General features: G+C 42.0%; 1 protein-coding gene across 8 annotated transcripts; it reads left to right on the plus strand.

Moving 5' to 3' along the window:
• The first annotated feature begins 15936 nt into the window (after positions 1 to 15936).
• On the plus strand, positions 15937 to 24348 carry fmr1 (fragile X messenger ribonucleoprotein 1). Of its 8 annotated transcripts, none has more exons than XM_020502159.2 (15): positions 15937 to 16191; positions 17358 to 17410; positions 17763 to 17865; positions 18125 to 18196; positions 18308 to 18456; positions 18586 to 18676; positions 18766 to 18882; positions 19012 to 19182; positions 19317 to 19395; positions 19494 to 19606; positions 20962 to 21048; positions 21283 to 21502; positions 21693 to 21872; positions 22081 to 22163; positions 22784 to 24348. In XM_020502159.2, exons 1-15 carry the CDS (start codon positions 15946 to 15948, stop codon positions 22958 to 22960), a joined length of 1941 nt encoding a protein of 646 aa, XP_020357748.1. In that variant the 5' UTR covers positions 15937 to 15945; the 3' UTR covers positions 22961 to 24348. The 8 variants fall into 8 exon arrangements, with proteins under 8 accessions (XP_020357748.1, XP_020357750.1, XP_020357749.1 ...); XM_020502161.2 differs by having other exon boundaries at positions 17763 to 17856; XM_020502160.2 differs by having other exon boundaries at positions 15939 to 16191; positions 22084 to 22163; positions 22784 to 23738.
• Positions 24349 to 25641: the final 1293 nt, after the last annotated feature.

Consider the following 25641-nt stretch of genomic DNA (forward strand, 5'->3'; position numbering starts at 1 on the left):
ATTTAAACATAAAAGACAGATTGACGCAATGAACCAAAGCGTCCGTTGCTATGCTGGTTGCTTAGCCCTATTTTACCTCCGAGCGGTCGCTTAGGAAGGAGGATGCGGGCAGTTATAGTTCTATTTCACCTCATAAGTGCTTGCTCAGTCAGCGAAAAATAATTACAGTGCCTTGCGAAAGTATTCGGCCCCCTTGAACTTTGCGACCTTTTGCCACATTTCAGGCTTCAAACATAAAGATATAAAACTGTATTTTTTTGTGAAGAATCAACAACAAGTGGGACATAATCATGAAGTGGAACGACATTTATTGGATATTTCAAAAATGTTTAACAAATCACAAACTGAAAAATTGGGTGTGCAAAATTATTCAGCCCCTTTACTTTCAGTGCAGCAAACTCTCTCCAGAAGTTCAGTGAGGATCTCTGAATGATCCAATGTTGACCTAAATGACTAATGATGATAAATACAATCCACCTGTGTGTAATCAAGTCTCCGTATAAATGCACCTGCACTGTGATAGTCTCAGAGGTCCGTTAAAAGTGCAGAGAGCATCATGAAGAACAAGGAACACACCAGGCAGGTCCGAGATACTGTTGTGAAGAAGTTTAAAGCCGGATTTGGATACAAAAAGATTTCCCAAGATTTAAACATCCCAAGGAGCACTGTGCAAGCGATAATATTGAAATGGAAGGAGTATCAGACCACCGCAAATCTACCAAGTTCTGGCCGTCCCTCTAAACTTTCAGCTCATACAAGGAGAAGGCTGATCAGAGATGCAGCCAAGAGGCCCATGATCACTCTGGATGAACTGCAGAGATCTACAGCTGAGGTGGGAGACTCTGTCCATAGGACAACAATCAGTCGTATATTGCACAAATCTGGCCTATATGGAAGAGTGGCAAGAAGAACGCCATTTCTTAAAGATATCCATAAAAAGTGTTGTTTAAAGCCGCCACAAGCCACATTTATTAAAAATGTTGGTAATGTTCTAGGAACGTTCTCCTACTGGTTTGACATTGGGAATGTTCGCAAATAGTTCAGAGAAGGGCAAGAAACAACATTCTTCTGTGGGAATTTCAATACATAACGTTTCAACCTAACGTTTCCTACAGGTTTTTGGTCTGTTTGAATAGAAATAAATGAACAGCTTACTCCTTTTTCTCCCCAATTTTATGGTATCCAATTGGTAGTTACGGTCTTGTCTCATCACTGCAACTGGACTCGGGAGAGGAGAAGGTCAAGAGCCATGCATCCTCCGAAACACAACACAACCCAACCCACTGCTTCTTGACACAATGCCCACGTAACCCGGAAGCCAGCCGCACCAATGTGTCAGAGGAAACACCGTACACCTGGCGACCGTGTCAGCATGCACTGCGCCCGGCCCGCCACAGGAGTCGCTAGTGTGAGATAGGACAAGGACATCCCTACCAGCCAAACCTTCCCCTAAGCCGGATGATGCTGGGCCAATTGTGTGCCGCCCCATGAGTCTCCCAGTCGCGGCTGGCTGCGACAGAGCCTGGACTTGAGCCCAGAATCTCTAGTGGCACAGCTAGCACTGCGATGCAGTGCCTTAAACCACTGCACCACTCGGGAGGCCCAAGAAATGTTCCATGAGTTTAAAAAAAAACATGGCATGCTAGCTCCATCCTGGTGGCACAGTTGACTAATTCCAAGGGTAGGGAACTGAAGATAATATGTTTGAATCTCACTGATGCTGTGCCACAATAAAATTAATGTGTTTGCATGATTAAAGCCTAAGCAAATTACTTTTCATGTGTCCTATCAGTGCTTGGATTTCAAAACAGTTAACCTACGATAGCAGTGTTATTAAAAGTTTTATTGAAAGATTCAGTGAAAGTTTTAAGAAAACCTAAAAAGAAACTAGAATTTCCGATCTCAGAACATTAATAAAACTTCACAGGAAAACTTTCAGGGAACCATGCTAAAACGTTCTCAGATCCTCCCTGCAAGTAAAAATGAACATTCTCAGAACAGGCTAAATTTGAACTTCCATTCTCAAAACGTTTAAAGAACGTTACATTTTACCGGTCAGGAAACATATGACTTAGGGCTGGGCGATAAATCAATATCAATAATTATCGAGGTAATTACTTCTCTCAAAAACAATATAAAAACGTTTAGATTCATTTTTGAATAATGTCGATATAGAATAATTAGGTCCAGCAGTCCATTTCACCTCTGACGCAGCAGGAACATGCGGACAAGTGACAATATGCACGTGGAGAGGTTTACGCCCACTAAAAACCAATTAGCACCTCAAGCGATGGAGTAGCTACTACTAACCACTAAAAATGAGTGATGTAGGCGGAAACAGTGGCAGTGATAGCCATAGAGAAGGAGCAGCTTCCAACAAAGAAATGATTGATGAAAAGGGTTCAACTGTTTCAGTAATTTGGAAGTGGTTCGGTTTTTGAAGTCGGACAAAAGCCCTACAAGCAAACATCGAAAAGACAAAGACATCAAAAATGCTATTATCCATTGCATTGCTAAGGACATGCTACCAATTAGCACAGCCGAAAAGGAAGGTTTCAAGAGGCTTATCAATTTAATTGACCCCATACACGTGCTCCCTGGCCGCAAACACGGAAAATTTTTCCTTAAAGTATATATATTTTTTAATTATGTGAGCTACACATAATATGTAACCTGTATTTAACTAGGCAAGTCAGTTAAGAACAACTTCTTATTTTACAATGACAGCCTATCGGGAAACAGTGGGGTAACTGCCTTGTTCAGGGGTAGAACGACAGATTTTTACCTTGACAGCTCGAGGATTCAATCTAGCAATCTTTCAGTTACAGGCCCAACGCTCTAACCACTAGGCTCCCTACCTAGTGGCATTAGGCATTCTTGAGTCTGAAGCAGATATGCACCTTTTAAACATTATTTGATAATAATGTCGTGATAATTGATTTGCCATATCGCCCAGCCCTAATATGGCTTCCTTCCCAGAACCAATGGGAAACCAAAAATGTACATTCCCACAGCTTCCAAGTTACCAAATGTGCTAGCTGGGCTACAATTAGGACTATCTTTAAGGTTGGATAATCCTCATGAAAAGTTATACAGTAGCTAAGTTATAAGCCTACAGTATGCATAATGCACTCATTCATTGACTACTTGAGAAATGGTTGTGACATCCAAATTCATCTGGGGTTCTCAAAGTGGGGTCCGCGGACCATCTCTTGTTGTCAAATTGACTGGGGCCAGCAAATCTCGTTGTCAAATTGACTGGGGCCAGCAAAGAGCCAGCGTCAAACATGTAGAAATGTTCTGCCCCAGTCAATTTGACAACAAGGGATTTGCTGGCCTCAGTCAATTTAAACATAAAAGACAGATTGACGCAATGAACCAAAGCGTCCGTTGCTATGCTGGTTGCTTAGCCCTATTTTACCTCCGAGCGGTCGCTTAGGAAGGAGGATGCGGGCAGTTATAGTTCTATTTCACCTCATAAGTGCTTGCTCAGTCCGCGAAAAATAATTACAGTGCCTTGCGAAAGTATTCGGCCCCCTTGAACTTTGCGACCTTTTGCCACATTTCAAGCTTCAAACATAAAGATATAAAACTGTATTTTTTTGTGAAGAATCAACAACAAGTGGGACATAATCATGAAGTGGAACGACATTTATTGGATATTTCAAAAATGTTTAACAAATCACAAACTGAAAAATTGGGTGTGCAAAATTATTCAGCCCCTTTACTTTCAGTGCAGCAAACTCTCTCCAGAAGTTCAGTGAGGATCTCTGAATGATCCAATGTTGACCTAAATGACTAATGATGATAAATACAATCCACCTGTGTGTAATCAAGTCTCCGTATAAATGCACCTGCACTGTGATAGTCTCAGAGGTCCGTTAAAAGTGCAGAGAGCATCATGAAGAACAAGGAACACACCAGGCAGGTCCGAGATACTGTTGTGAAGAAGTTTAAAGCCGGATTTGGATACAAAAAGATTTCCCAAGATTTAAACATCCCAAGGAGCACTGTGCAAGCGATAATATTGAAATGGAAGGAGTATCAGACCACCGCAAATCTACCAAGTTCTGGCCGTCCCTCTAAACTTTCAGCTTATACAAGGAGAAGGCTGATCAGAGATGCAGCCAAGAGGCCCATGATCACTCTGGATGAACTGCAGAGATCTACAGCTGAGGTGGGAGACTCTGTCCATAGGACAACAATCAGTCGTATATTGCACAAATCTGGCCTATATGGAAGAGTGGCAAGAAGAACGCCATTTCTTAAAGATATCCATAAAAAGTGTTGTTTAAAGCCGCCACAAGCCACCTGGGAGACACACCAAACATGTGGAAGAAGGTGCTCTGGTCAGATGAAAGCAAAATTGAACTTTTTGGCAACAATGCAAAACGTTATGTTTGGCGTAAAAGCAACACAGCTCATCACCCTGAACACACCATCCCCACTGTCAAACATGGTGGTGGCAGCATCATGGTTTGGGCCTGCTTTTCTTCAACAGGGACAGGGAAGATGGTTAAAATTGATGGGAAGATGGATGGAGCCAAATACAGGATCATTCTGGAAGAAAACCTGATAGAGTCTGCAAAAGACCTGAGACTGGGACGGAGATTTGTCTTCCAACAAGACAATGATCCAAAACATAAAGCAAAATCTACAATGGAATGGTTCAAAAATAAACATATCCAGGTGTTAGAATGGCCAAGTCAAAGTCCAGACCTGAATCCAATCGAGAATCTGTGGAAAGAACTGAAAACTGCTGTTCACAAATGCTCTCCATCCAACCTCACTGAGCTCGAGCTGTTTTGCAAGGAGGAATGGGAAAAAATTTCAGTCTCTCGATGTACAAAACAGATAGAGACATACCCAAGCGACTTACAGCTGTAATAGCAGCAAAAGGTGGCGCTACAAAGTATTAACTTAAGGGGGCTGAATAATTTTGCACGCCCAATTTTTCAGTTTTTGATTTGTTAAAAAAGTTTGAAATATCCAATAAATGTCGTTCCACTTCATGATTGTGTCCCACTTGTTGTTGATTCTTCACAAAAAAATAAAGTTTTATATCTTTATGTTTGAAGCCTGAAATGTGGCAAAAGGTCGCAAAGTTCAAGGGGGCCGAATACTTTCGCAAGGCACTGTAAATGCAGTAGTTTAAAGTAACTAAATCAAAATACACTATACAGTATATATACAAACGCTACCAGCCCCAATGCATAGTGACAACTATAAAGTTAGGTGGAGGAGGAATAATGGTCTGGGGCTATATTTAATGGTTCAGGATAGGCCCCTTAGTTCCAGTTAAGGGATTAACACTACAGCCTACAATTACATTCTAGACAATTCTGTACTTCCAACTTTGTGGCAACAGTTTGGGGAAGGACCTTTCCTGTTTCAGCATGACAATGTCCCTGTGCACAAAGTGAGGTCGATACAGAAATGGCTTGTCGAGATTGGTTTGTAATAATTTGACTGGCCTGCACAAAGTCCTGACCTCAACCCCATCAAACACCTTTGGGATGAATTGGAACGCCTGGGAGCCAAGCCGAATCGCCCAACACCAGTGCCTAAACTCACTAATGCTCTTGTGGCTGAATGGAAGCAAGTCCCTGCAGAAATGTTCCAACATCTAGAGGAAAGCCTTCACAGAAGATTGGGGGACCAACTCCATATTAATGACCATGATTTTGGAATGAGATGTTCCACATACTTTTGGTCATATAGTGTACTTTGAAGTACTACTTAAGTATTTTGTGGGGGTATTTGAACTCTACTTTACTATTTATATTTTTGACTACTTTTACTTCATTCCTAAAGAAAATAATGTACACTCATGACATTTTAGCCCTTTTTCTCCCCAATTTCGTTGTATCCAATTGGTAGTAGTTACAGTCTTGTCTCATCGCTGCAACTCCCGTATGGACTCGGGAGAGGCGAAGGTTGAGAGCCATGCGTCCTCCAAAACACAGCCCAACCAAGCCACACTGCTTCTTGACACAATGCCCATCCAACCCGGAAGCCAGCCGCATCAATGTGTCGGAGGAAACACCATACACCTGGTGACCTGGTCTGTGTGCACTGCACCCAGGCCCGCCACAGGAGTTGTTTGTGCGCGATGAGACAAGGATATCCCTACTGGCCAAAACCTCCCTAACCCGGACGACGCTGGGCCAATCGTGCGCAGCCCCATGGGCCTCCCAGTCGCGGCCGACTGCGACAGAGCCTGGACTCGAACCCAGAATCTCTAGTGGCACAGAATCCCGGGTGGCGCAGACCACTGAGCAACCCGGGAGGCTCTATACTCATTACATTTTGATTGCTCAGGCAGGACAGCAATATGGTCCAATTCACACAACTATCAATATAACGCATTGTCATCCCTGCTGCCTCTGATCTGGCAGACTCACTAAACACAAATACTGCGTTTATAAATTATGTCTGAGTTTTGGAGTGTGCCCCTAGCTCTCCATAATTAAATAATAAAACATTTAAAAAATTGTGCCGTCTGGAATTTGATGGATGTTTTGCATTTACTTTAACTTTTTCCTTTTACTCCAATAACATTACGAAAATGTAGTACTTTTTCCTCCACTGTATTTAAGTACATTTAAACCGAGATACTTTTAGACCTTTACTCAAGAAATAGTTTACAGTGTTAATTTCATTTTCATTTTCTATTAAAATATGTTTACCTTTACTCAAGTATGACAATTGAGTACTTTTTCCACCACTGCATAAATGCACTGTAATTTAAGCTTTTAAAAAAAATCTCTGCCTCATGACAAAATGTGTAAAATTGCATGATATTAGCTTTAAAGCTGCAACAACAAAATATCTCTGCTCCATGACAAAATATGTAGAATTGCAGGAAATTAGCTTGAAATCTGCTAAATGTTCTCTCCGATGCCAAGAAGCGGGTCTTTAAAATGTTTCCTCCCAGGGCCCCAGACTTGGTTCCTCCGGCCATGCACTGCCAAAGTCATAGTAAAACTCATTGTATGCTATTTTTGATCTCACTCGAGTTGTGTTCTGATTATGAGGGGGTCCCTGATGAATTTTCGATCACAAAAGAGGTCCTAAGCTCCAAAAAGTTTGAAAAGCCCTGGATAAAGTGTATTCATAACTTTGGTTCAAGGCGTACATTGAAATTGTTGTTTGGCAGTTTGCATGGACAGCAGCATAAATGAATGGACATGCATAGACTGCGAACGTTGTTGTTATTATTATGGTTACAATGCATTATATGAAGTGAAGCTATCCACAAACAATTCTAACAATTCTAACAAAGGCAATTTGAATATAAAAGATATTTCTCAGAATTTACTATTTTGTCGTACATGAAAAAGTGTTAGAGTGAGATGGTATTCCCGACTGTACTCTGCTTGTGTCAGCTGAGTATGTAATTGGAAATTGCTTGCATTAGTGACTAGCATATTTATGCACCTCTGACCAACTCTAACTGACCTGGATCGCTTCCTCTCATATTTTTATTCTGAAATGTCTTGTGAAATGTCTTCTGGATTGTCTTCTGAAATGTCTTGTGAAATGTCTTCTGGATTGTCTTCTGAAATGTCTTCTGAAGGTCATTCCAGTGGTTGTGATGACTGAATGCTCTGATGCTTTGACTTTAAACATGAATTTCCCGACAGTTTCAGCGAGAGCGGTGTCACCTTATGGAGATAAAATTAAGCTAATTTCGGCCCAAAATTGATTATATTGTAATAATGATTCTCTATGCTGTATGATAGTCCTTAACGGTTTGCATATACTGAGGGTGGATTTTCACAGTGCTCATTATCATTATCTAGAATTTTTCCAGAAGGAACTTTAGTCGTGGCAAGTCAGATAAGATAAAGATATATAGAAAACATATACACAGCAACATTCACACATGACCGATACAAATGCTTACACGGTACAGTTGCAGTCGGAAGTTTAAATACACTTAGGTTGGTCTCAATAAAACTCATTTTTCAACCACTCCACAAATTTCTTGGAAACAAACTATAGGTTGGCAAGTCGATTAGGACATCTACTTTGTACATGATGTGAGCAATTTTCCAACATTTGTTTACAGACAGATTATTTCACTTATAATTCACTGTATCACAATTCCAGTGGGTCAGAAGTTTACATACACTAAGGTGACTGTGCCTTTAAACAGCTTGGAAACTTCCAGAAAATGATGTCATGGCTTTAGAAGCTTCTGATAGGCTAATTGACATAATTTGAGTCAATTGGAGGTGTACCTGTGGATGTATTTCAAGGCCTACCTTCAAACTCAGTGCCTCTTTGCTTGACATCAAGGGAAAATCAAAAGAAATCAGCCAAGACCTCAGAAAAACAATTGTAGACCTCTAGAAGTCTGGTTCATCCTTGGTAGCCATTTCCAAATGCCTGAAGGTACCACGTTTATCTGTACAAACAATAGTACGCAAGTATAAACACCATGGGACCACGCAACCGTCATACCGCTCAGGGAGGTGACACATTCTGTCTCCTAGAGATGACAAGTGCAAATCAATCCCAGAACAACAGCAAAGGACCTTGTGAAGATGCTGGAGGAAACAGGTACAAAAGTATCTACAGTGGGGCAAAAAAGTATTTAGTCAGCCACCAATTGTGCAAGTTCTCCCACTTAAAAAGATGAGGCCTGTAATTTTCATCATAGGTACACTTAAACTATGACAGACAAAATGAGACAAAAGAATCCTGAAAATCACATTGCACTAGCAGTGCTGTTGCTAACTAGCATAGCTGGTCCAATTGTTGCAAAGAGTTATGGGATATTAGAATCTCATTATCTAAACCTTTGTCATCAATGCCAGGTAGCCATTGCGAGTGTACCCATGAGTTTACCAGAGGTTCCAAGCTCATCATGTTCGTTATATTTCTATGGTGTGAACACTCTGTCAGCGTGAGAAGGAGACATGACATAATGCAACTTCAACCACCCTTCTTTTGTGCCTCAGTGTTCATCCTCCTGTACTATCCCATTCAATTACACTGTTGCATTTTACATTTTCCCTTTTGAAAACTACTATTTTAATTCAGGGTTAAAGAGAGGACAAGTTTCAGCATGACAGTAAAACAATATGGATGAGAATAATGATAGTGTGAAATCTGAATTGAGGTCAGCCAGGATACAATTAACAATGTCAAATATTGTCACAGGTTCAGAATGGTGGACCTTTTTGCCACATGCCCTGACAGTAATATGGTCAGACGGAGAGGGAGTGTTAATGGAAGAGCAGAAAGAGCAGACAGAACCATGACTACTCTCTGATTGGTCTGCCAGGCCCATCAGCAACCCCCTGATCAGAGCACTGTAGGGACAGGGCTCTACGAAAAGACCAATGTGAGGGCATGATATGTCATCCACTTTTGGCTGTATCTTTGCTCACGTACAGTCGAATTTGTCTCAGCTTGTCAGGTAGAGTTAAAAAGCAAGGGAAGGCTATGTGGACAATTTCAAGAATGTAAACTCTCCTTTAGTGACAATATACCTCTCACTAATATGTTAAAGTCATATACAGATCCAGAAGGAAGCGAGGGTCTTCACTAGATAAATCATTTAGGATCTTACACATTCACTGAAAAGTCAATACGCCGTACTTCCGCCATGGTCTTTACTCAGGTCTTTACCAAAAGAGCCACTAACAGTATTGTGCTGGCATCAGTATGGCTTTTAAATGAAAATGAAATTGTGTGACTTATATTTATCTTCTATTGTACAGCTCTTGAATGAAATATAATTTAGTGACTTACATTTAGCAACGGTGCTGGTCTCAGATTTGTGATGATTTTGTCTTAACCTGTATGTTTTCGACCTAGGCATGAATACTCTCAAAATGGCTGCCAGTCCAGTCATTATGCCATCATGGATTTGAATGGGGACATCCGTTCTATTCATTCCATTTCTAAGGTTCAAACAGCCTGGAATAGACAACCACTCCAATCCCCACCCCTCTTCCCCCAAACCCCCTAAAGAAACTCATTCTGTAAAAAAAGGAACCTGGGCCAACATCCAGAGAGTGCATCTCAAAACAAAGCGACGTGCCATTCTGGGGGTGTTTCATCCCCCTGCTCGAAGCAGAGAGAAGTGGCTGTGTTCCCTGCAGTAACTCCCACTGAACTGCTCACTGAGTCAGAGCTCATAGTATGACAGGCATGCCAGCTAGGTTTATTTGATCACTCTCAGGATGGGGAGAGAATGGCTGGCTTTGCCACACACAGAGCCCTCTGCAGCACGGAAGAGAAGAGGCAAGCTTTTCCTTCGCCTGTGGCCAAACACATTAGGTTTTTATGTTCCCGCACATCTTGTCAACACCATGAAATCACTTCAGTTGAAAACAGTGCTCAGCAATACAAAAGGGGTTATGTTAGGCAAAACCTTGCTGAAAACTCATCATAACATGTATATACAGTTGCTGTAATGGCTTTGACTTACTGTGTCTCAAGAATAGATACATGTATTTCATTATACAATCTATTGACAATCTTATACAGCTGAAATAAAATGTAATGTCAAGTCAACAGCAATTTTGCCATTGGATGCATTGGTAAGATTATATCCTTTAGAAGTAATAATACTACAATAAACTATACTACACATCTAGATTTGGTCAGAGGTTTTCAATGCATTCTCATTCTGACTCAAGGTTGGTTATCCAATACTTTGAGGCTGGAGCCTAAGGACAGTCCATAGTTCTGCTCAACACCGCATGAGTTGGGGTATACTGGACCTAGTACAGTTTTAAAATATTGAAACTGATGTTCTGTTAGGTATGAGGGAATCCAATGCAGCTCACATACGCTTGCTGCTTTATTATTTAAGAGTGCAGTACTGACATCTAGTGCTAAAATGTGAAAGTAATTCCCTTAAAGGACTGACAATGCCGTTGTGTACTGATATTGCGTTGACAGAGTATTATGTGAAGGCAAATATAAATTTGGGCCCAAAATATACAAGCCACAGAAATGAAATGAGCTTGTGGTTAGAGCGTTGGGTCATTACCCGAAAGGTCGCTGGTTCGAATACCCTAGCCGACAAGGTTAAAAATCTATCGATGTGCACTTGAGCAAGACATTTGCTCCAGGGTGCTGCACTACATGGAGACATGGAATCACTGGTCACTTTAATAATGGAACACTAGTCACCTTAATGTTTACATACTGCTTTACTCATTTCATATGTATATACTGTATTCTATTCTATTGTATTTTAGTCAATGCCACTCCTACATTGCTCGTCCTAATATTTATATATTTATTAACTCCATTCTTTACTTTAGATTTGTGGGTATTGTTGTGAATTGTTATATATTACTGCACTGTTGGAGCTAGGAACACAAGCATTTTGCTATACCCGCAATAATATCTGCTAAATATGTGTATGTGACCAATAAAATTTGATTTGATTAGACTTTTACTATGGCTGACCCTGTAAAACATTTCACGCAGGTTAGCGTTTTTCTTAATGAATCTTGTTCTGGAGGCAGCTCTGCATACCTGTCACACAAAATCTGATTTTAGACCTAACCCGAACCTTAAAATTAGACCAAAAAGCACATTTTGTTGTCATACATTTTTACAATGTAGCCAATTCTGAGCTTGCAGCTGGCCAATCTAAGGGAAAATCGCTAAATACTATCTCCAGAAAAAGACTCGTGACAAAACAGGCAACCTGCCCATTTCACTGCACCTATCTGGTGTATGTGACAATAATATATATTTGTTTTACAGCTTATATTTTGACACATGAATGAAAATGCAAAGAGTAACTGATGCCATAAACAGAAATACATTTTTACTATCATTTCAGACTATGCATTGTTGAGAAAGTATTGTATCACAACCATTCTTTGAATTGCTGTTGACTAGCAAAATAAACCCAGACTATTAATCTATAATAGGTAGGCCGATAGCAAAAAGGGAAACATTTTTTTGTATAAAAACATTCTACCTGGATTTATAACGCAATTTCTCCAACAATGCCTTGACTTAGATATATTTTAGAGCCTCCTGTGGCAGTGTAAAATGAATCCATTCCACAAGACTCCCCAAACTGGAAGTGATTTGTAGCCCCACACAAACGTATTAACGCTGCTGGCAGCTTGCATATTTATGCCAACTAGATACAGTCTGTTTCGATCTACTGTCTACTGAAACTGCAGCAAATTAAATCGCTCATAGGCAAATTTGTCATGTTTCAAATGTAGGTTTCATTACATTACATGTTGCATATTGGGGACATCATAAATGTGTGTATGGGGATGTATGATGGACATAAGTTCATTAAACTTCACAACACCACCAAACTCGGTATTCATATTATTTTTCCCAGGAATATATTCTTCGAAGTAGACACCCTTTACCTTGATGACAGCTTTGCACACTCTTGGCATTCTCTCAACCAGCTTCATGAGGTATTCACCTGGAATGCATTTCAAATAACAGGTGTGCCTTGTTAAAAGTTCGTTTGTGAAATGTCTTTCCTTCTTAATACGTTTGAGCCGATCAGTTGTGTTGTGACGAGGTAGGGGTGGTATACAGAAGATAGCCCTATTTGGTAAAAGACCAAGTCCATATTATGGCAAGAACGGCTCAAATAAGCAAATAGAAACGCAGTCCATCATTACTTTAAGACATGAAAGGTCAGTCAATGCGGGAAAAAATCACTTTAAAAGTTTCTTCAACTGCAGTTGCAAAACCCATCAAGCACTATGATGAAACTGGCTCTCATGAGGACTGCCACAGGAAAGGAAGACCTAGAGTTACTTCTGCTGCAGAGGACAAGTTCATAAGAGTTACCTGTCTCAGAAATTTCAGCCCAAATAAATGCTTCACAGAGTTCAAGTAACAGACACATATCAACATCAACTGTTCAGAGGAGACTGCGTGAATCAGGCCTTCATGGTCAAATTGCTGCAAAGAAACCACTAAAGGACACCAATAATAAGAAGAGACTTGCTTGGGCCAAAAAACACAAGCAATTGACATTAGACTGTTGGAAGTCTGTCCTTTGGTCTGATGAGTCCAAATTTGAGATTTTTGGTACCAACCGCCATGTCTTTGTGAGACACAGAGTAGGTGAACGGATGATCTCCGCATGTGTGGTTCCCACCATAAAGCATGGAGGAGGAGGTATGATCGTGTGTGGGTGCTTTGCTGGTAACACTATCTGTGATTTGTTTATCATTCAAGGCACACTTATCCGGCATGGCTACCACAGCATTCTGCAGTGATCTGCCATCCCATGTGGTTTGTGCTTAGTGGGACTGTCATTTGTTTTTCAACAGGACAATGAAAAACACCTCCAGGCTTTTTATTTTAACCTTTATTTAAGTAGGCAGGTCAGTTAAGAACAAATTCTTATTTACAATGATGGCCTGCACCGGCCAAACCCGGAAGACGCTGGGCCAATTGTGCGCCGCCCTATGGGAATCTCAATCAAGGCCGGATGTGATACAGGCTGGAATCGAACCAGGGTGTCTGTAGTGATGCCTCTAGCACTGAGATGCAGTGCCTTAGACCGCTGTGCCACTCGGGAGCCCTAGGTTGTGTAAGGGCTATTTGACCAAAAAAGAGAGTGATGGAGTGCTGCATCAGATGACCTGGCCTCCACAATCACCCGACCTCAAACCAATAGAGATGGTTTAGGATCAGTTGGACCACAGAGTGAAGGAAAAGCAGCCAATAAGTGCTCAGCATATGTGGGAACTCCTTCAAGACTGCTGAAAAAGCATTCCAGATGAAGCTGGTTGAGAGAATTCCAAGAGTGTGCAAAGCTGTCATCAAGGCAAAGAATGGCTACTTTGAGGAATCTCAAACATAAAATATACGCTGATTTGTTTAAAACTTTTTTTGGTTACTACATGATTCCATGTGTTATTTCATAGTTGTGATGTCTTTCCTATTATTCTTCAATGTAGAAAATAGTAAAAATAAAGAAAAACCCTTGAATGAGTAGGTGTGTCCAAACTTTTGACTGGTAGTGTGTGTGTGTGTGTGTGTGTGTGTGTGTGTGTGTGTGTGTGTACACAGACACACACGCTATTGTTCAAAAGTTCGGGGTCACTTAGAAATGTCCTTGCTATTGAAAGAAAAGCCATTTCTTTGTCCATTAAAATAACATCAAATTGATCAGAACTACAGTGAAGACATTGTTAATGTTGTAAATGACTATTGTAGCTGGAAATGGCTGATATTTATTGGAATATCTCTATCGGTGAAAAGAGACCCATTATCAGCAACCATCACTCCTGTGTTCCAATGGCACGTTGTGTTAGCTAATCCCAGTTCATAATTTTAAAAGGCTAATTGATCATCAGAAAACCCTTTTCCAATTATGTTAGCATAGCTGAAAACGGTTGTTCTGAATAAAGAAGCAATAAAACTGGCTTTTTATGACTAGTTGAGTATCTGGAGCATCAGCATTTGTGGGTTCGATTTCAGTGCTCAAAATGGCCAGAAATTAAAGACCTTTCTTCTGAAACTAGTCAGTCTATTCTAGTTCTGAGAAATTAAAGCTATTCCATGTGAGAAATTGCCAAAAAACTGAAGATCTTGTACAACGCTGTGTACTACTTCATTCACAGAACAGTGCACTCTGGCTCTAACCAGAATAGAAAGAGGAGTGGGAGGCCCTGGTGCACAACAGAGCAAGAGGACAAGTACATTAGTGTCTAGTTTGAGAAACAGACGTCTCACAAGTCCTCAACTGGCAGCTTCATTAAATAGTACCGGCAAAACGCCAGTTGAGGACTTGTGAGGCGTTTTGTTTCTCTACCTAGACACTCTAATGTACTTGTCCTCTTGCTCAGTTGTGCACTGGGGCCTCCCATTCCTCTTTCTATTATATATATATATATATGTATGTTTTTATTTTTTTATAAAGCCCTTCTTACATCAGCTGATGTCACAAAGTGCTGTACAGAAACCCAGCCTAAAACCCCAAACAGCAAGCAATGCAGGTGTAGAAGCACAGTGGCTAGGAAAAACTCCCTAGACAGGCCAGAACCTAGGAAGAAACCTAGAGGAACCAGGCTTTGTGGGGTGGCCAGTCCTCTTCTGGACTGGCCACCCCCCCCAAGAAAAACGGGGAACAGGAGGGGGCTGTGGGTCCCCTGTGTTGAGGATCAGCATAGTTGTGTTGTTTCCTAACTTCACCACCTGGGGGCAACCCGTCAGGAAGTCCAGGACCCAGTTGCACAGGGCGGGGTTCAGATCGTCACTGTATCTGCAAGCTGTTGGCTAGATCGCATGTGCCAAGAGCATAGTAGGCACAAATGTTATTTAACAGTTTCTGTGACAAAACTATTGGTGGAGTTGAAATGCAATTGGAAACTCATTGAACTTCAGATTTTTATTTGGAACATGAAAAGTAAAGCAAAAAAAACTTTTGTGCACTAGGTCAGCACTTAAGGGTCCGCAGTAGGCTACAGGACTTAAGGGTCCGCAGTAGGATACAGCACTTAAGGGTCCGCAGTAGGATACAGCACTTAAGGGTCCGCAGTAGGATACAGCACTTAAGGGTCCGCAGTAGGATACAGCACTTAAGGGTCCGCAGTAGGATACAGCACTTAAGGGTCCGCAGTAGGATACAGCACTTAAGGGTCCGCAGTAGGCTACAGCACTTAAGGGTCCGCAGTAGGATACAGCACTTAAGGGTCCGCAGTAGGCTACAGGACTTAAGGGTATTTGATGCAAGCATAAGTATATTTTCCAATGTTGGCTTCTAAATGACATTTTCACGTTGACAAATCCCTGTCGCTCACTAGTTCGCTGGCTTGAGCTGGGATCAGGTCAGCCCAGTATTGTCCAATGAGGTTGCAGGATGAGCCCAAGCAAGTGTACACCGCATGCACACCTCATGCACACCTAACAGTTGTTCTCCTCTTTGTGCACACACCTGCAGGGCTGGACAGCAGCCATGTGATACACGTGATGTTGTGCACAATTTTCAGCCACCTGTTTTGGCTTGAGCGCTGCTTTCAAAACTACCAGCTCAAACCTGTACAAAACCTGTATAACGCATCTTTAACTAGTGAGGACTCTGCAGCCACTCGGTCATCATTATATCCTGTCTGTTTATTTCCCTTTCAGGGCATGGTGCCGTTTGTCTTTGTGGGGACAAAGGAGAGCATCTCCAATGCTAAAGTACTGTTGGACTATCATCTCAACTATCTGAAGGTTAGACGCTTGCCCCTATTGCTCTAATAAAATTGATGCTTTCATGGATGTTGAGATGTATGCCGCTTGGCAGATGCTTTGATCCAAAAGCTCTTACAGTTGAATATTTAACGCAGGAGTTAGTCTACACATTGCTTGCTTCATCAGAATGGCAGATTCTACCCAACTTTCACTATTAGAGGTATGAGTGACTTCTAAATAAGTACGTTGAATACATACACCGTGTCCCTATAGGAAGTGGACCAGCTCCGTATGGAGCGACTGCAGATAGATGAGCAGCTGAGGCAGATTGGGGGAGGGGGCCATAAACCTTTTTAACTATGAGGATTATTAATCCAATGAACAGTGATCACTGAACCACTCATTCCTGATGAGAAACCAATTAAATGGAACTGAGTGGACATTATTAAAAGTTGACCTTGTCACGTGACGAGGGAAAGGGAGGCTCTTATGTTTACATCAATGCGTGCATTGCAAGAGCGGTTGTGAACGGTGTATTCTAGCGTCATTTAAAAGTTTCGCTTTCATTTCTTTAGAAATCTTCAACTGCAACTTTGCAAATCGAAATATTAAAGAGATACAACAGGGAAACGACGTTACCGGGGGATCCAGGACCAGAGCTTTGCACGCACCCAGTGTTTTTAGCAAACCAGCTAAGTTAGCATTACATTAGCTAGCATAGCTAGGCGTCATGGACGAGCTAGCGGTTGAAGTCAGGGGTACGAGTGGGGCTTTTTACAAGGTGGGTTGGTAGCTAACTGCTAGTTTTAATGTTTCTAAAAGTATGTTGATGATTTATTTATTGCAATGTATCATTCAGTGAGCTATTTACCGGCTGGCTAATCTAGCTAGGTTTATCGTCAGGCCCATACAATACAGACAGTACAGCCTGTTTCTAGCCACAGACAGCCAACCAATGCTATGTAAAGTTAGCTAGCTACAGTAGCATCCTAGTTATCTAGCTACAGTTGTTTCCCCCAAAAAATAGGCCATACGGAGTATATAGTTTCGTGTTTTTGGTGGCATTTGTTCTAGCTAATTAGCCTTGCTTGTTATCTAGCTAGCAGCAGTCAACGAGATTCATCTTTAGGCTTTGACCTCTTGGCTAATGATTGTTTTCCTTTGCCTAAAATGTATTGTATTTTCTCAACCATTTTCTCCTTTAGGGCTATTTGAAGGATGTTAATGAAAGTTCTGTCACTGTCTCCTTTGAAAACAAGTGAGTTGCTAGTTAACTAACGTTAGCTCCCTGGCAACATAATCCAGTCAGCTAGCAAATAAGCTCACTTTCCAAATGAATCGTAGACTATTCAGTAAGCTAAGTAACGTTAGCTAGTTAATTAACAACAGTAACGTTAGGCTACTTTGAGTCAGAGCCAGACATGAGAGCCCCGTTAACCACTATGGATTACATGTCAATGCATTTGCTATAACTAACTAGCTAGTTCTTCTTGCAAGTAACACTTTGTTTCTCATTTATCTTAACTATAGTGCATGTGCACACTTGTTCAGTTGTTTAATTTCCGTTTGCGACGTACCCTGGTTTCATTTGTTTATTTCTATTCTTTCAGTTGGCAGCCAGAGCGTCAAATTCCCTTCCATGATGTTCGATTTCCTCCACCCACAGGTTTTCAGAAAGAGATAAACGAGAGTGATGAAGTTGAGGTATGTGCTGTAAGTAATGGATAAGGACTTCCCTTCCCACTAGTCAATGTCAATTAAACCTAATACTTTGCTGAGATCTAGTAGGCTAGATTATACAATGGCTGCTCGATGGTTAGGCTTTTATTGAAAGCAGAAGGGAACTGCTGTTATGTTCTTTCTTTTTGGTTATTTGCAGGTTTTCAGTTAATGTGTACCGCAAACAGGGGCCAGTTTAGATGCATATCAGTGATAAGAACTCAACAAAATGTACTTAATCAATTATCCACAGGTTTATTCTAGGGCCAATGACAAAGAACCATGTGGCTGGTGGCTGGCGACAGTTCGAATGGTGAAGGGTGAGGTAAGACCAATGCTGCTGTTTTGAGCGAGAGTTTACATTTGTTTATTATTATGTAGCTACTGTAATATTTTAATGATAATCTGTATAACACAGTACCTTCTTTCCTCTCAGTTTTATGTCATAGAGTATACCGCTTGTGATGCCACACTAAATGAAATAGTTACATTAGAGAGGTTACGACCTGTGAATCCAAACAAGCCAGCTACAAAAAACTCCTTCCTGAAAATTAATCTGGATGTCCCAGAGGACTTGCGGCAAATGTAAGTGGGCCTATTCAAGGCTTTTTTTTAAAGTAAGGTAATTGTTGTATGTTGTCATTGCTTCCATGTGTGACTGTTGATTTGAGGCTGTGACTTTCTATGGTGGGGAACTGTGTTTTGTGTTCTTAGGTGTTTAAAAGACTCGCATAAAGATTTTAAGAAGGCTTTGGGAGCATTCAATGTCACTTATGACTCAGACCAAAAGCAGCTTGTTATTCTGGTACGTTAGATTATTTTTCTGGCTTCTCAAAATTTCATAACTCAGCCCCTGTTAGATATTGTTTCATCATATCAGTCCTCTTGTTTTAGTCCGTGAATGAGGTTACAACCAAAAGGGTGCAGATGCTGAGCGACATGCATTTCCGGAGCCTGCGCACCAAGCTGTCCCTAATGCAGAGGAATGAGGAGGCTAGCCGCCAACTGGAAGTACTTACAGTTTAAACACACTCTCAAATGAAGGCTAAGCCATGTTAGCCTTGTTAGCCTATTGGAGGTTATTGCTTAGCGTGAGGAGGACTATGGCTAAGCCATGTGTGGGTTATGGTTTGTGTGCAGAGCTCTCGGCAGCTGGCGTCCAGGTTCCATGAACAGTTTGTGGTCCGGGATGATCTGATGGGGCTGGCCATTGGGACCCACGGTGCCAACATCCAGCAGGCCAGGAAAGTACCTGGGGTCACCACTATAGACCTGGATGAAGAGACCTGCACCTTCCATATCTATGGAGAGGTAGGACGCTTACTACACTGCACCTCACCACTAGCACAAATATAATGAATGCTCATAAGCCTCTTTACTCACAAGGTATATTTACTTGGTCATACTAGTGTATTTTATCTCCTCTGGGTATGATTCAATTGCAGGACCAAGAGGCTGTCCGCAAGGCTAGGAGCTTCTTGGAGTTTTCTGAAGATGTCATCAAAGTACCAAGGAATTTAGTGGGTAAAGTAGAACATAAAATGTGTTGTTTGAAAAGTCATGAACTCATTGTTTTCATGTTCTCATAGTTTCCTATTCTAATACCACATCTCCTTCGCCAGGGAAAGTCATTGGGAAAAATGGAAAGCTGATCCAGGAAGTGGTGGATAAATCTGGTGTTGTTCGTGTTCGGATTGAGGCAGAGAACAACAAGAAGCCACCTCCATTGGACGAGGTAAGTGGCTTGAATTGACTAAAAGTGCACAGGGGCAGAGTATCACCCATTGAGCCTGGTTATGCGTTGGGCAGACCGCACCACCCTCTGGAGAGCTCTGTGGGTGTTGCAGTTGCCGTACCAGGCGGTGATTCAGCCCTAGAGGATGCTCTCAATTGTGCATCTTTTCACCTCCACTGTAGTCCCGTCAATGTGGATGGGGGTGTGCTCTCTCTGTTGTCTCCTGAAGTCCACGATCAGCTCCTTTTGTTGATGTTGAGGGAGAGGTTATTTTCCTGGCACCACTCTGCCAGAGCCCTCACCTCCTCCCTGTAGGCTGTTTTGTTATTGTTGGTAATCAGGCCTACTACTGTGTCATCTGCAAACTTGATGATTGAGTTGGAGGTCTGCGTGGCCATGCAGTCATGGGTGAACGGGGAACAGGAGGGGGCTGTGGGTCCCCTGTGTTGAGGATCAGCATAGTTGTGTTGTTTCCTAACTTCACCACCTGGGGGCAACTCGTCAGGAAGTCCAGGACCCAGTTGCACAGGGCGGGGTTCAGATCGTCACTGTATCTGCAAGCTGTTGGCTAGATCGCATGTGCCAAGAGCATAGTAGGCACAAATGTTATTTAACAGTTTCTGTGACAAAACTATTGGTGGAGTTGAAATGCAATTGGAAACTCATTGAACTTCAGATTTTTATTTGGAACATGAAAAGTAAAGCAAAAAAACCTTTTGTGCACTAGGTCAGCACTTAAGGGTCCGCAGTAGACTACAGGACTTAAGGGTCCGCAGTAGGATACAGCACTTAAGGGTCCGCAGTAGGATACAGCACTTAAGGGTCCGCAGTAGGATACAGCACTTAAGGGTCCGCAGTAGGATACAGCACTTAAGGGTCCGCAGTAGGATACAGCACTTAAGGGTCCGCAGTAGGATACAGCACTTAAGGGTCCGCAGTAGGATTCAGGACTTAAGGGTATTTGATGCAAGCATAAGTATATTTTCCAATGTTGACTTCTAAATGACATTTTCACGTTGACAAATCCCTGTCGCTCAATAGTTCGCTGGCTTGAGCTGGGATCAGGTCAGCCCAGTATTGTCCAATGAGGTTGCAGGATGAGCCCAAGCAAGTGTACACCGCATGCACACCTAACAGTTGTTCTCCTCTTTGTGCACACACCTGCAGGGCTGGACAGCAGCCATGTGATACACGTGATGTTGTGCACAATTTTCAGCCACCTGTTTTGGCTTGAGCGCTGCTTTCAAAACTACCAGCTCAAACCTGTACAAAACCTGTATAACGCATCTTTAACTAGTGAGGACTCTGCAGCCACTCGGTCATCATTATATCCTGTCTGTTTATTTCCCTTACAGGGCATGGTGCCGTTTGTCTTTGTGGGGACAAAGGAGAGCATCTCCAATGCTAAAGTACTGTTGGACTATCATCTCAACTATCTGAAGGTTAGACGCTTGCCCCTATTGCTCTAATAAAATTGATGCTTTCATGGATGTTGAGATGTATGCCGCTTGGCAGATGCTTTGATCCAAAAGCTCTTACAGTTGAATACTTAACGCAGCAGTTAGTCTACACATTGCTTGCTTCATCAGAATGGCAGATTCTACCCAACTTTCACTATTAGAGGTATGAGTGACTTCTAAATAAGTACGTTGAATACATACACCGTGTCCCTATAGGAAGTGGACCAGCTCCGTATGGAGCGACTGCAGATAGATGAGCAGCTGAGGCAGATTGGGGGAGGGGGCCCCAGGGGGGGCCCAGGGCCTGGACGGCCTGACAAGACCATCGTAGACAACGGCGGCCTGGGGATGATGGGCATGGGCTCCCAGAGAGGAGGGAAGCCATTCGTCAGGGGAGGAGGCCGTGGCCGACGTGGTGGTCCCTCTTTAGCCTCAGGTATGTATGGGACAGAACTGTTGATCCATATGAAACAGTATGTATTTCACTAAGTGTGTATGAACATAGTGGCTCATATCACCGTTGGAAACGGAGTGAAACGAACTGTGTCGTTTCACTAAGAAGAACTCTGTAAGGTGAACTCCATTTAGTTCCTGGTTTGCAGAATAACCTTTATCCCTCTTACCAGGCACTAACTCTGAGGCTTCCAATGCCTCCGAGACTGAGTCGGACCACAAGGACGAGCTGAGTGACTGGTCTCTGGCCCCCACTGAGGACCTGACTGGGGGCTTCCCCAAACGACCTGATACACGCAAGAGAGGAGGGTCTCGCGGGCGGGGAGGGAGAGGAAGAGGGGGAGGCTTCAAAGGTCTGCACTAACCTTATTTAAGCTTGCCTGTAAATGGAACATTCTTACTCTAATACCCTGCTGTACGAGGGACTAGTGTCTCTAGATAAAACCCTAAGGCAATGAATGCATTTATGTACTACTGTTTGAGTCTGTTTGAGAGTAATGATTTCATCCTGCCATGATAACATTTAGAGTTTTAATCCTGTCTGGCTCTCTGGTTCCTAAGTAGCTGAAGACATCCAGTGGACTGAGTCACGCTCACGGAATACCAGAGACCCTAAGCTGAGGCCTCTGGAAGATTCTTTGCAGGTGAGGAATTCCAGACACATGTCTTGCAAAGGAAACCGTTTCCTGTTAAAGAACCAAACAGACCAACCAGAATTTTTCCAAAACAAACTCGTTTTCATTACAAATGGTTTCTGTTGCAAAAAGTTTTACAACAGAATTGGTGTAATTAAGGCACCCAAGCTTGTCTTTGTTCCTGACAGTGTCCCTTTTGGAATACCTGTTGCCATGTCACAACAGGACCACTAGGTGTAACCCTGTACCCTCTTTATATCAACTAGATCTCAGAGGAGAAATGTACATAATCATAATGTTTGCCCTTTGTAGGAACTTGATTTTGTCATATTTTATGACATATCATGACACATTTAGCAACTTAGTCATTGACCTTTGACAGAGGCTTATGATTTATTCAAATTGGGGAGATGCGGGAACGACAGTCCCAGCTCCCACGCCTCTGGACTTTTGCACCACACGGCCAAACCGCAATTTATACTGGTGCCACACGCAAACGTAAAGTGATAGCGCTCTCGGGTGACAACATTGAATAGAATTGCATCTAACTCTAAGTGACTACTTAGTAGTCCTGCATATCCCCAATGTAATTTACCTTCTCATACAGTGTCCTGTCTCTGGCCCCACAGATCAGAGTGGACGGTAATAATGAGAGGAGTGTTCATGCTGCAGCCAGAGGCCCCGCAGGTGATGGAGCCAACCGACAGAGACCCATAAAAGAGCGACCTATCAAGAAGGATAACCAGGAAAGCCCTGGTGGTGAAGCCACCGCCATAAGCCTGGCGATGGTCAACGGGGTGTCATAGACGGGGCCGACTGAAGGCACCCTCATCTCTCTCACCACACCATCAATCCAGAAGCTTCTTCATTAGAGACACGTTAGGCCAAAGAGGAGCAGGTCAGGGCTGAAATGAAGCACACTTTGGACAAACTAACTCCAGCGGCAGGTGGATGGGGTGTTTGGTGGGTTACTGTGTACAGGGAAGGAGCCATCTAGGGTTTTAGGGGTTAACAGGAGAAGGAAAACGGCGACTACAGTCTTTTTCTAATTGACATTGTTGACAACTACCTATCAGATGATTTAAAAGCTGTGGAAAGAAAATGTGTTTAAAACAAAGAGGGGCCAACCTGATGAATCTGTATTTCTTAAGATATGGTTTTCTATCGCTTGTTCATGTACTAGCCTTTTCTCCGGATAGAGGGTTGGATTGTTTGGTCCTTCCTGCCTTCTCTCTCTCATGGCATGTGTTTATGGAGCCCTGTGTCGCAGTGGAATATAGAACTCATTATCATGTGAGGTCACAGCTGCATCATTAGCAACAAACAAAAAACATAACATAAAAAGAACCCCCCCCCCCCCCCTCCTGTCTGATCTGTGCCTTTTATCTCCTGTGGATAGTATCACAAATAGAAATTGAAATCAGGGAAGACGACGACATTGGGAAAACGGTAATGGATTTTACTTGTGTGTAGTGAACACACAGCTCACCATCAAAACAAAAATAAGAGAACTGTCTTTTTAACCTTGAAATGCATGTTCATTATTATCATCGGTTTCCACATCCGGGAAGTCAGCAATCTGATGTGTCACTTTGTTTCCTTTTGCTGAATATTTCTTGAATAGGTATGATGATTGACTTTTTCTAGCTAGTGATATAGCATTTATTTTTTGGAAAAGGGGAACAATGAACTCAATATCGATCTTACCACGGTCACACTGGTTTTGTGTGGATTTTGATTCAAGGTCTCAGATTATTTTGTCATTTCACACCATGGCTACATTTAACGGAGACTAGTGTCATATTGTCTAGACACTGAACAGTATCTTATGACAGAATCATTTTTTGGGACCTTTTAACACGAACTATGTCAAACTGGGAAGAGATATTGAGAATATGGTCCTTTCACCATGCATTCACCAACAATCCCTTTCCTGTTGGTTTTTTATTTCAGAGATTCAATGAAAAGAGTGGCACACCTCTCTCCAACCCTAACATGTTGTTCATATGATAATGACAATTGGTCATTAGATTGTAAATTATAAAGTGGGTTGCATACTGTATATCTAATTTGTTAAAATAATTTTTTGCTATTGTTTTGGATTGAACTTCAAATGTGCACTTAATCATTTTATTTGTTATCTGCAACTACTAAATAATATGAACTATAATAAACTATGTGATAAGATTTCTTCCGCAGGGGAATCACATGAATGCTATCAACAATATTACCAAGTTTAGTTACCCTATAGCTAACGGAGTTTCCTGTACCTTCACCGTACAGAGGATGAAGTTTAGTCCCATGGTATAACCGTCTTGTCTTATATCGGATCAGTGCTTGTGCATTAAAACCTTAGTTTAGTTGATTCTTTAAAAAAACTACTGTGAGGATATAGCTAGTGTCTTGTTCTAATTTATTTAGGGTTTTTCTTGTTTACTCTAAATTGCTATGTTGAATGGTGTACAGGTAATGGGCATCAGTCAACAGCTGTCAGCCTCTTGTCTCGCTGTAATTTTGCTCATGTCCAATTCACAAAATACTATTTCAGCAGGCTAACAGCCACTGCTCTCCCCAGCGTTAACAGTCAACAATTCAACTGGCCCAGTCCGGCTATGAAATTACATTGATATTAATTTAATATTTTGTACTAATAGCAGCAAAAAAGAAAAAAAATGATATGGTGGGTTTAGTCCAGCTGAGAGGTTCAGACTTGAAGAGAAGTTTGATGATGTTGTTATGAACTGCCTGAGCAATGTGGGCCATTCTCTTCAGAATGGCACCAACCATCTGGGACTATATCTAACCCTGCCAGGGGCCTAAATTGTTTACTCAACCATCTGGGACTTTATCTAACCCTGCCAGGGGCATAAATGGTTTACTCAGCCATCTGGGACTTTATCTAACCCTGCCAGATACATAAATGGTTTGCTCAGCCATCTGGGACTTTATCTAACCCTGCCAGATACATAAATGGTTTACTCAGCCATCTGGGACTTTATCTAACCCTGCCAGATACATAAATGGTTTACTCAGCCATCTGGGACTTTATCTAACCCTGCCAGATACATAAATGGTTTACTCAGCCATCTGGGACTTTATCTAACCCTGCCAGATACATAAATGGTTTACTCAGCCATCTGGGACTTTATCTAACCCTGCCAGATACATAAATGGTTTACTCAGCCATCTGGGACTTTATCTAACCCTGCCAGATACATAAATGGTTTACTCAGCCATCTGGGACTTTATCTAACCCTGCCAGATACATAAATGGTTTACTCAGCCATCTGGGACTTTATCTAACCCTGCCAGATACATAAATGGTTTACTCAGCCATCTGGGACTTTATCTAACCCTGCCAGATACATAAATGGTTTACTCAGCCATCTGGGACTTTATCTAACCCTGCCAGATACATAAATGGTTTACTCAGCCATCTGGGACTTTATCTAACCCTGCCAGATACATAAATGGTTTACTCAGCCAT

Source organism: Oncorhynchus kisutch, linkage group LG15 (genome assembly GCF_002021735.2).
Source record: "Oncorhynchus kisutch isolate 150728-3 linkage group LG15, Okis_V2, whole genome shotgun sequence".
NCBI lineage: Eukaryota > Metazoa > Chordata > Actinopteri > Salmoniformes > Salmonidae > Oncorhynchus > Oncorhynchus kisutch.